A 12,702-nucleotide genomic window follows, 5' to 3' on the forward strand; every position below is an offset into this window, starting at 1 on the left:
TAACTTTTCCATTTAATGAAGCATTGCTTAAAAAAATTCCAAAGGTAAAAATTACTGAATGTATCCATTCATATGTCCAATCCATGGACAATGGACGTTAAATAATGATGATATATATACATACATAGTGGAGGCGCAATGGCCCAGTGGTTAGGGCAGCGGACTCGCAGTCATAGGATCACGGTTTCGATTCCCAGACTAGGCGTTGTGAGTGTTTCTTGAGCGAAAACACCTGAAGCTCCACGAGGCTCCGGCAGGGGATGGTGGCGAACCCTGCTGTACTCTTTCACCACAACTTTCTCTTACTTCCTGTTTCTGTTGTGCCTGTAATTCAAAGGGTCAGCTTTGTCACACTGTGTCACGCTGAATATCCCCGAGAATTACGTTAAGGGTACATGTGTCAGTGGAGTGCTCAACCACATGCACGTTAATTTCACGAGCAGGCTGTTCCATTGATTGGATCAACTGGAACTCTCGATGTCGTAAGCGATGGTGTGCCAACAACATATACATACATATTTATATAAAATATATACATATATATATCTATACATATATATGCATATAATATATACACACATCCACACACACACACATATATATATATACACACACACACACACACACATTTATATATATATGCACACACATATATATATGTACACACACATTTTTTCCAAATTTGTGTGAATGTGCGTAGAATAATATATCAGTTGAATAAAGTTAAAACTTTGTCTGGTTTTCGCATTCTTTATTATAGTATTTTAACATGAAAAAATATTATGTAATGTTCATAAAGTTCAATTAGTGCTTTCATACATTCGTAGTAATCATCAGAGTTCAAAATGTATATAATTGTCAGTTGAGTTCTTGACAACTGTAATACCTGACAGTTGAGTTCTTGACAACTGTAGTACCTGATGGTTGAGGTCTTGACAACTGTTGTAACTCAACTGTCAGTCAATTTTATAGTTAAAGGGTCACACTTAGCAAGTGATCAGATTCTTGTTTTGGTTCTAGTTACAGATCAGATCTGATTAAAGGATAGGAACTGTTAAGTGTTCAACTGATTATTCAGATGCCATCTCCATAAAAAAAAAAAAAAGTTTTGTTAACAGGTACCCATCTGCATAGAGGATAATAGTTTTGACATTTTCAACCTCTTTAATACCAACTGCCATGGATCTTCCTCTAATTTGGATACAAAACCTTAATTTTGATTGTTCTTATTTAACCCTTTTATTATGTTCCTGTTAAAATACATTATCTTTATTTCAGTTTAATTTTTGAAAATAGTGAAGAATTTAATAAAATAACATTATTATTATAAAGCACGTGTTTAGAACATAAAATAGCATCAAAATTTGATGGAAGGTTTTAATTTAGATCACTTGAAAAAAAAAAGCTTGCATCATAGAAGCAAGGGTGGTCATGGATGGGTTGATATCAAAAGGGTTAAGACATCTCATCGCAATTTTATTTGAGATTCTCTTGATTCACTATGTTCCAAATATCAACTTAATAATGGAAAACTTATTTCACCTAATCCCTTCAAACAATTATCTTTAAAATTGACATGTAAAGCAGTGTATTTCATTAGAAATCTCATCTCAAAAACATTAGCATAAGAGTTTTAAAAAGCTAATTAGAAATTGAGTTGGGGGTTAGATTAACCCTTTTGAAGCTAACCTGCCTAAGACTGTCCCTGGCTCTATTATTCAAGCTTTCTGTTTAAAATGATCTAAATGAATGCCTTCAATTAAAATTGCATGTTAATTTGTGTTCCATACATCAGCTTAATAACTGCAGAGTTATTTTGCTAAAGTCTTCATTATTTTCTAAATTAATTGACACAGTAGCAGCATTATTCAGCTGAAATATGGTAACAAAAGTGTTAATTAATGACCACTATTTAAATGTTTTTGGCAAGTACAGGAGCCAGTTCCAGACTTATTCTAGTCTTATTATGACCTTGTCGGCTAATAGCCCTAGTACATTATCAAGTCAACTATCTTGAGGCAGATAAAAATAGCAATTGTAGTTCTTTTCTCTAACCGAAAGTATTTTATAACAGAAGCTGTTTTATAGCAAACATATAATCCATTCTAACCAAATCTTTTAACAGTTAGATTATTATTGTAACGAATTGCATAAAAAAAAACTGGTTTGGCGATAATTCCATTTGAGATGCAGAGATTTGGGAATTCTTTTTTAAACATATACTGTGTAAATATCCTCTTCAGTAAGCTTCTTATTTCCTGATAGATGGAAGCTTGTTGTTGCTAACAGGTATTAGTCTGTAATGGCATTTACAGCTTTAGCATTTGTAATGCTGCATAAGTTTAGTAGAGAGATATCTTGAAATGATTACAAAGAATTTTATATTGAACAAAAGTTGCTTTTTTTTGTTTTGTTTTGTTTTTTCCTTTCCTTCTCTCTTTGAGTAGTGAGTGATGCTTTCGAAAACAACAAATTTTTGAAATGTTTTTTTTTCCCCTTTTATATCATCATCAACATCATTGTTTTATTGTACACTTTTCCATGCTTCACTTAGGTCAGATGGAATTTGTTGAGATAGATTTTCTATGGGCTTCTATGGCCAGATGCCCTTCCTGTCACGGACACACCAGTTTCAAATCGAAATAGTATTTTCACAGACGACTGGAACTGGGAACAAGTGACACTCCTGGTATGAATGACACTCACAACTATTATGTGATGTCTGGACAAGAAGACAAACTCCTGCACAAGATGGTTGTAAATGAATATTATCATCATCATAATCATCATAATCATCATCATCACACAAGCAAAATTGTTTGTTTCCAGTCTTACATGAAAAATGTTTTGCTAGGGGCGGGGGATATTACCTTGCTTAGAAATAAGTGAAGAATTGGTTAAATAAAGGATCATTCAGTTGTAGAAAATCTTCTTCCACAAATTTTGTCTGACTCATGGAAGCATGGAAAAGTAGATGTTAAACGATGATTATGATGGTAATGTGTGTGTGTGTGTGTGTGTGTGTGTGTGTGTGTGTGTGTGTGTGTGCAAATTATCACATCTATGATGGACAATGGGAATTTGTCATACGTTTATGATATAATCGAAGAAACTCTACACAGTCTTTTGATCTGCTTGTAATAGTAGCTAAATCTCCTTGAGATGACCCTCTACCATCTTAACCCTTTTGATACCAACTTGCCTGAAATTGACCTCCTAGTACTTTGACACAAATTACCTTCTTTTAAAGTCATTTGAATTAAAACCTTTCATCAAAATTTCATGTGGATTTATATTCCAAACTAGATCTTAACCCTTTGTCAGTCCTGTGTTTCATGTGTGATGCAGAGAACATACTTCTCTGGTGTCCATGCATCATATATAATACACAAACAAATTTTTTTTCAACCCTAGAGTAACTTCTGATTTATGACAGGAATCTATTCTGTTTTATATTACTCAGAATGTATGAAACAACGGCTAACTAAAAGTTTGAAAACAAGCATGGGTACTTGTAACAAATTTATGAAAATATTTTGGAGAGGCCTTTAGACTTAATAAAAACAACTTTAATCTACTAAATTGTTCATTATTTTCAAAATTAATTGAAACAAGGGCAGTATGTTTCAATAAAAACATGGTATCAAAAGAAGGAAAGGAAATGTGTAATTCAAGGAAATGTACTCTTTTTTTTTTGTAGAAACTCAGTATAAAACTCAGTGTGATGATGGATTGAATGCTTTTCATCATAAGCCTGCTAAGTCAAGATTGACATGGCGCTAAATAATATGAACTTTAAATTGGTGGTGAAAAGTGCTATAGTAGAAATGAGGTCATTCAGGACATTACACTTGAGAAGAAATGACATGAGATTAAAAAGGGGAAATAATAATGATGTTGGTATTAGAGATTTTATTTTTGACTAGACAAGTCAAGATTTATACTAAATTATTCTTTCTATTATATCCACAAGGCCTGAAATTTTGTGGGAGTTGGTGCTTATTAATTATATCAACACCAGTGCTTAACAGGTACTTATTTTATCAATCCTGGAAGGATGAAAGATAGGGTCAACCATGACAGAATTTGAACTCAGCATCTAAAAAGCCAGAAGAAACGCCTCTAAGAATTTTGTCCAGCATGCTAAAGTTTCTGCCAGCTTGCTGCCTGGCTAAATAGTAATAGCATTAATGATCTTTGCTGACAAGTAGCTCCTCAACTTTTTTACACAATGAAATAAATATTTTTGAATTAGACTGTGGAAGCAAACTGAAAGAGAATTCTTTATGTGATTCAGTAGTTTTTGGTTTTAATTATCATTGTTGTTATTGATATTATTTGATCACCATATAGTTTTTTTTTTTTTTTTTTTTTTGGTGAGCTGAGTTTGATGTCCAGTTTTTGATTCTATGGCTGTGTAGTAAGAAGCTTGGTTCCCAAACTCAGTTTCAGGTTCAGTTCCACTTCTTGGCATTTTGAGTGTGTGTCTTTTACTAAACCCCTGGGCCAACCAAAACCTTTTAAATGGATTTCATAAATGGAAACTAAAAGCCCAAGTGTGTGTTGTGTGTGTAAATGTGTATGTGCATTTGTGTTTGTTCCCACCACCACCACCACTTGACAACCAGTGTTGGTTTGTTTATGTCACCATATCTTAGTAGTTTGACAAAAGCAACTAACAGAATAAGTATTGGGGTCAATTTGTTCATTTAAACCCTTCAAGGTGGTGCCCAGTATGGCCACAGTCCAGTGACTGAAGCATGCTAAAAGATAAAGGATTTCACAGCATTTGCTTCAACGCCTTTGAAAGTATAATGGATGTCCTATCTTGTATCCTATCTTTTATTATATCATTAATAACCATCCTTAATCAAAAGCCTTGTCAGTAAGAACCTAACAGGTGATGTTCACACTTTAATTACTTGTTGAAACCATTTCCCTATTTAATTTTCTAATGAAAAACTTGAACCATCAATAAAAATCTCATTGGTCGAAATTGTGTAAAAACTGGTAGTTGCTGTCTTTATTTTGGGAATATTTTATTGAATATAGAATTTAATGTTGGTGTTTCAAAGTTGTTAGATGTAAGAATCATAGAGCCTGTATGTTTTCTCAGTTGCTGGGACAGAAGTTGGGGTAGGAATAACAGCAACCTCTTCTTGTTGTCTGTAGCAGTAGCTAATGAAACTCAAGCCATTATGTGGTGTCACCATACAAATAATTATTTTAAATACTTACCTTTATTTGAATATGCATACAGACACATCTATATTCAGCTACGCACACACACACATTTATATATATATATATATATATATATATATATATATATATATAAAGGTTAGTATAGTTAGCGGTTGGAATAACTGTATAAGGGATAAGAATATCTGTTTTTACTACTGGTATAAATTACCTATGTTAACCCTGAGCATACCTATGCAAGCATACTATGCTTATAGGATAAAGGCAATAACAAAATAAACAAGAGTTTATCAGGATACAAATTTAAATTAAGCAGAAAATGGAGAAAATTCTTGATCAACAAACAAATTGACTACCATGAAGTTTTGTATTAAAAAAATAGTAATCAGTGGTAGTCAGTTTGTTTGTTGATAAAGTATTTTCTCCATTTTCTGCTTAATTTATATATATATATAATCATCACTAAGTGTGACTAAGCATGCCGGTGAACCTACATTGCTAGGAATAAGAGTTAAAATACTCAATTCTGAAGGAAGAGTGCATATGCATACATGCTGACAGGGGAGGCAACCACCCCATGGTGACTCAGAAATCCTACATGTGCTGTTTGAGCAGTCCTTACCTTCAGGATTTTCAAGTCGGCATGGGGCAGTTGCCTCCCATGCATATGCACTCTTCCTGCAACATTAAGAGTATTTTAACTATTATTTCTAGCAACGTAGGTGCATCGGCACCCTTAGTCACACTTAGTGATGATTGAATTTTTCCTTTATGGTATCACGTTGCGCTTTATATTAATTTTATATATATATACTTACATCTAGAAGTTTTAACATGCATGACGCTTATGCATGGTGCCAAATGAACTAACCATGTTGTTATCTTCACTGTTTTTGTTTCAGTGTAGGTTAAATAGTGACACCCCAACCATGAGTAGCGCCCCTAATGTTATCGGAGACTCCCACAACTGGCGTAGTCCAGCATTACATGATTCTCCCGGAGCTGTCTCCTCTATTCATAGTGATGTCCTCGAGGACTCACCGGATGATTCTAAAATGAGCTCACATCTGTTGGATTCCTGCATGTGAGTACACATTGGATTTGACCGCTCGCTCGCTGTCGAGGCTGCTCTTCTCTGCTTCAAAATAAACCTCTCTCAAAGACTGCTTTATTATTTGTAGATGGTGACTGTCATAGTTGCGGTGCAGTTTTTATTCTGCTCCACATCATCTTTCTACTTTTTCTTGTCTGCACTTATTAATGACTTCTATTTTTTTTATATATTTTTTTTATCATAACACATTCTGGCTTATAAAATTACTTACTGCAGTCTTTTGCATCTTAATTTAGAAATTTTATTTATTGTTTTCTCTCTTTTTCTCTTACTAATTGCTTTTAATACTTAATTTATTATTCTCTCTATCTCAATCTTCTAGTGTGCAAAATGTGTGCACACATTTTTGCCTTTTTATCATGGCTGCTGTAGATAGTAATATCAATAATAAAAAAGTGAATTAACTAATGCAATAGCACTTGAAATTAGTTTTCAAATTTAACTTTTAGTTTCTTTTATTTTGTTACTTTTTACACAGTTTTGATTTTACATGAATTTGAATTGTTGCTTATATTTTCTATATTTCTGTAAAGCTTCGATGCAAAAATAATCTCTTTCTCACTCTCTTTCCTCATCCCCCTCTTTCTTACCTGCATTTATTTCTTTCTGTCTTCACATTTTATTCTCAGGTAAGTGATCTATGATTAAATTACTAGAATCTATAAATCAGTGTTAACAGTGTTAATCTACCTTGACAAAAAAGTCCACATGGTTCTGGGTTGTCCCACTGTGTAGCACCTTGGGCAAGTGTCTTCTACTATAGCCCCAGACTGATCAATTTTGTTTGTGGATTTGGTAGATGGAAACTGAAAGAAGCCCACTGTGTGTGTGTGTGTGCTTGTGTGTGTTATCGTCAGAGTAGGCAACGTAATGTAACTTAAATTGCAAGAAGCCAAGTTTCATGTTTTATTAGCATTGAAACAGTACAATAGTATTAAGACTGGGGAAATCGCATTTTAACATTAAAAGCGTTGATTATATAGGCAGCAATAAATTTTGTCTGCTCTTCTTTAAAATCATATCGTTTTTCAGTCTGTTTTATTGCATGTCTTTACTAGTTAGGTAACATGGCTACTATTAACTGCTGTACCAGGGCATAGAGCTTGTTAAATACACAGTAGCAGTGAAATTCTTGTGTTCTATTCTGTAAACTACAAATCAATATGTTAATGGTCCACTTTAACCTTCCAGTTTACACTTTGCCATATAAACCATTATATCTCAGCATAGCAATAGAATTTGAATTTGAGTTTTAAAACATTTCTATAAATATTTCAAACATTCATTGTCGTCATCGTTTTAACTTCCACTTTTCTATGCTTTCATGGATCATATGGAATTCATTGAAATAGTCTATATAGCTAGATGCCTAATTGTCATCTGTCACTTGCTTCCATCCCCTATAACTGGACATATCTTCATAGGGGGTTGGAAAATATGACACCACTTTTATTCTTTTACTTGTTTCGGTCATTTGACTGTAGCCATGCTGAAGCACCACCTTGAAGGGTTTTAGTCAAACTAATTGACCCCATGACATAATATTTTTAAAGCCTTGTACTTAATCTATTGGTCTCTTTATGCCTAACTGCTAAGATATGGGAACATAAACACACCAACACCAGTTGTCACGTGGTGGTGGTGGTGGGAACATACAGACACACAGATATACACACAAGTCTTCTTTCAGTTTCCATTTACCAAATCCACTCACAAGGCTTTGGTTGGCCCAAGGCTATAATAGAAGACACTTGTGCAAGGTGCTACACAGTGGGACTGAACCCGGAACCATGTGGTTGGGAAGCAAGCTTCTTACTACACACGCACAACATTTTACAACCATCACACAATACCAAGACAAGGAGGTACAAACACATGTATGTATCATAATTATTATCATCATTTAACATCTGTTTACCAATAGTTGTATCATCTTTATTGTGAGGCAGACATTCTATCTCCAGAGGCTCTTCTGGTCACCAATCCTCATTTGCCTCCAAGCAAGGTAGTATCTGCCATACTTGACATGATTTTCATGGAAGATAGGGAATAAACAACTTCACTTGTATGACAGCAATGATGATGATTCTCATTTACTACAATCATGTGATGTCTAGGCAATGCTACACTCATACACAAACATATACTCACATGCATACACATACATTTTTTTTTAAGGTTATCTCTACAGAATTTTCGATAGAAACTATAGCCAACACTGATTTGTCATGACGTTTCATATCTGAATAGTAAATGGATGTATATGCATATTTGAGGAGTTCTTGCCTTTTCTTCAGTACTACATCCAACCCAATAACCATCCACGAGTTCATTGCTTAGATATCTTCTAAATATAACAGTGTAACACTATTGGATGTGCCATTTTACATGTTAAACAAATATTATGGTTGCATAACATGGTGTCCCTACAAGTAATTAACACACTCACACACATATACATACACGCATATACATGATGGCCTACTTTTCAGTTTCATTTTACCAGATCTACTCATAAGGCTTTGTTCAGTTTGGGGCTAAAGTAGAAGACACCAAAAGTGCCACACAGTAGGACTGAACCCAAATTTACATGGTTCAAAAGAAAAATTCTTTTACCACAAAAAATATTTCAAACCAAAACCAAAATAGTTACTGATTTTTATAAATCATCATCATCATCGTTTAACGTCCGCTTTCCATGCTAACATGGATTGGACAATTTGACTGAGGACTGGTGAAACCAGATGGCTACACTAGGCTCTAATCTGATTTGGCAGAGTTTCTACAGCTGGATGCCCTTCCTAACGCCAACCACTCAGAGAGTGTAGTGGGTGCTTTTATTTGTCACCCGCACGAAGGCCAGTCAGAAATTGTTACATTAAAGGTATAAACTTTTATGAATTAAGGATGTTGAGAAGGAGAGAGGTTGCTGGTTTGTCATTAGGTTTTTCCAGCATTTTATGTAAAATAGGCGCAGGGGTGACTTTGTGGTAAGTAGCTTGCTTACCAACCACTTGGTTCTGGGTTCAGTCCCACTGCGTGGCATCTTGGGCAAGTGTCATCTTCTCGGGCTGATCAAAGCCTTGTGAGTGCATTTGGTAGACGGAAACTGACAGAAGCCCGTCGTGTATGTGTATATATATAAATATCTATATATATATATATATATGTGTGTGTGTCTATGTTTGTCCCCCCCCCCCCCAACATCGCTTGACAACCGATGCTGGTGTGTTTACGTCCCCGTAACTTAGCGGTTCAGCAAAAGAGACTGATAGAATAAGTACTAGGCTTACAAAGAATAAGTCCTGGGGTCGATTTGCTCGACTAAAGGCGGTGATCCAGCATGGCCGCAGTTAAAATGACTGAAACAAGTAAAAGAGTAAATAGTTGTCACTATTTTAGAAATGTATGGTCCAAATCTGCTTTAATGATTATTTACAGTGGGTATTGGATATTTGACTGCATTTTATATAGACTTTTGTCGCCCTTTTTCACATTGTCATTTACAACTCTGCCAAATGATTGAGTTGAAATGTTTTTGATGTAAACTTATAGATAGATTTCTGTTCACCCAGGGCCACTTTCTGTTAGATATTGCTGAAGTACTTACTGGTTTGATTATAAGGCTCTGTCAGTGTATGTGTGTGTGTATGTATGTGTAAAATCTTTCATGGCACTGCATCTAATCCCTTTCATCTCCTCAATGTCTGGAAGTGATTTTAGTAGCTGCTTCATAGAACTTGCCAAACTATAAATCATGTGATCAACGGATGAATTGATACTTTCAAGTCTCTAGCTGCTGGAACCTTTTACAATGGTTTTGTTCTTTGACTATTTATTTTCTGTGTAAGTCTAGTTACATATTAAAATTGATAAAGTTAACTGACATATATAAAACTTGTAACATATATGTGTGTGTGTGTGTAATATATATGTGTATATATATATTTATGTATATGTATGTGTGTATGTATTATGCATGTATGTATACAGACATGTATATATGAGTGTGTGTATGTACGTATATATATATATATATATATATATATATATATAAGAAAGGTAGGCTTATGAGGAAGGTAGGCTTGTGTATACTTATATGTATTATATGTGTATGTATATATATATATATATATATATATATATATATATGTTTGTGTGTACACACATATTCATATGTACGTATATCCATCTATATATATGTATATTATCAGAAAAGAAATTGAGTTCCAGCTGTGTCCAACTGAAGTTTACTGCTGGTAAAGTGAAGGGTGTTGTTGGTAGTGACTTCAAACTTCAGAGTTGAACTCGAGGCCAACTTTCCGTTTCAAATAAAGTGCTATGAAACCATGTGGAGCTGCCAAAAATAATCTAGTTGCAAAATTGTCAAGATTTAAAATTTCCAGTAGATTTCAAACATTCATGAAAAAAATAAATAATAAATAATCTTACAAGTTTTAAAAGAAAATTAAAGCTATTACTTAGTATGATTTGCAGGAGTGCAATTATTTAATAATAATTTTTTTTTATAAATGGTTGGAAATCATTGCAAGGGTTAAGAGCTGTTGTTATTCTTAGGCAGGGGTGATTTTGTACTGACTGTACAAGTGTTGAAAGATTTCCGCAGAATCCAATTATGTTTTTGAACTAGCTCTTAAAATATTGCAAAAATAATGAGTCTGCTACTGTTGTTGTTGTTCTTTAGCCCTAGGCCAGGTCCTATCATGTAGACTTATGACTGAAGGCATTCCAGCTGTGATCATTCTTTTTGTATATTGTTGACTACAATGCTAGCATAGGTTGGACAGTTCGACTGGTTCCAATCAGTTGGAGAACCATGTCTTGCTGTAGTGTAGGGGCTTAGACTGTTAATTATTTGTACACGTCTCTGCTTTAGGCAATAGGATTTGAATAAAGGGAGATTTAGCTATTTCTGTTAAAGCAAGGACTTAGAGCAGGGGTTTTGGTTTTTGCTTAATTATATATATAGAGGAGTGTGTATGTGCAAGCTAAGGCAACCAACTGGCCGAGTCATTAAGTTGACGGATGGGTTGTTTAGTTGTAATTGTTCTGGTTCTCTGCATCCTGAGTTCAAATCCTACTGAGATAAACTTTGTCCTACTTCTTTTCGGGATAAGTAAATAAATTACCAGTCTAGTAATGAAGCCGACTCCTCTCTCTCTTTTTGCTCATTCCGGAAGAAATCAATTGTAATCAGAAGGATGGGTATGGCCAAGTCTAAAAAATACCCGAGACACACCATATATTATGGCAACACCCTTACAATTAATTCTATGAATGAGTTAAGTGCCCCAAAGCTTAGCATGGAATATGTGTAGACTGCATGGTGACAGTATACTAAACTTAGTTTACTGAGTGGCCAATTTATTGGAAATTATTAAGTTTGTTACTTAACTCGGGGATCAGTTTTTGGTTTAGTGGATTCCTGAGGTTTGTGATTGTTGAGGAGTTGTTGCTATGTGTAATGTTTAAACTGTCTAATTGTTCACTTTTCGACATTTTACTGATTAAGAAGATAAAGCTGTTGAGTAACAATGATTAACACCTGGTGAATCAAGTATCTGACCTCATTTGTATTCCTAAGTGTCCTGGGTACTTTAAATTTAGCAGTGTTCACCCGTCTGTGGATAGGAGTGACAGAAAGGAAAAATAGAGAGAAGGAGAAAGAGAGGAGTCAGCCTCAGTACTTGGCTGGTACTCTATTAACCTACCTCAAATGAAAAGAGGACGAAGTTGATATTCTACTTGATATTGTTGTTTCCCAGAAGAAAAGCATAAACACTGTTATTTTGTTTCTTTTGTAAATATTGTATCATCATCATCATCATACTTCAGCCTTCCTTATATCATCATCATCATCATCATCATCATATTTCAGCCTTCCATATTAGTATGAATTGGACAGTTCAGCTAGTTCCAGTCAGTTGGAGAACCATGTCTTGCTTGAGTTTCTCATTGTTCACATAGTTTTTATAGCTGGTTACTCTTCAAACTCTTTGGATATCTTTGAAATGAAAACCTTTTTTTTTTTTTTTTTTTTTTTTTTTTGTAAGTCTTAGATTTTAAGACCACATTCCTTAACTCTTTAGTGTTTAAATCTGCTATATCTGGCCAAAACATTCTATCTGTTTTATATTCAGATCAGCCAAATCTGACCTCACTCACCTATCCTACAATGTCGTTCTAGAAATAAACAAACGTGTTATTGAGACCTCAAAACTACAATATAATGCATAATTAATTGAAAACTATGTGAAAAAATATTATTGCTATTGATAGAGGAATCTCCATCATCATCGTTTAAACCTGCCTTCCATACTGGCATGGATTGGATGGTTTGACAGGAGCTAGTCAGATAGAAGACT

At 34.4% G+C, this 12,702-nt stretch overlaps 1 protein-coding gene across 8 annotated transcripts in view; it reads left to right on the forward strand.

The window, feature by feature from the left end:
* Window positions 1–12,702, forward strand: part of LOC106881306 (splicing regulator ARVCF) — a 339,837-nt gene that overhangs the window by 144,616 nt on the left and 182,519 nt on the right. For 6 of the 8 annotated variants that reach the window (XR_016242633.1, XM_089355327.1, XM_089355329.1 and 3 more), the window contains exon 4: window positions 6,105–6,286. The exons of the other annotated variants lie outside the window; for them this stretch is intronic. Coding sequence is in view for 5 of the 6 variants with exons in the window: in XM_089355327.1 (XP_089211453.1) it covers window positions 6,105–6,286 (182 nt within the window). In the remaining variant the exon portion in view is untranslated. The remainder of the gene's footprint in view (window positions 1–6,104; window positions 6,287–12,702) is intronic. 8 annotated transcript variants of the gene reach the window in all.

This window comes from Octopus bimaculoides, chromosome 7, assembly GCF_046866305.1.
Source record: "Octopus bimaculoides isolate indiv1 chromosome 7, ASM4686630v1, whole genome shotgun sequence".
Classification (NCBI taxonomy): Eukaryota; Metazoa; Mollusca; class Cephalopoda; order Octopoda; family Octopodidae; genus Octopus; species Octopus bimaculoides.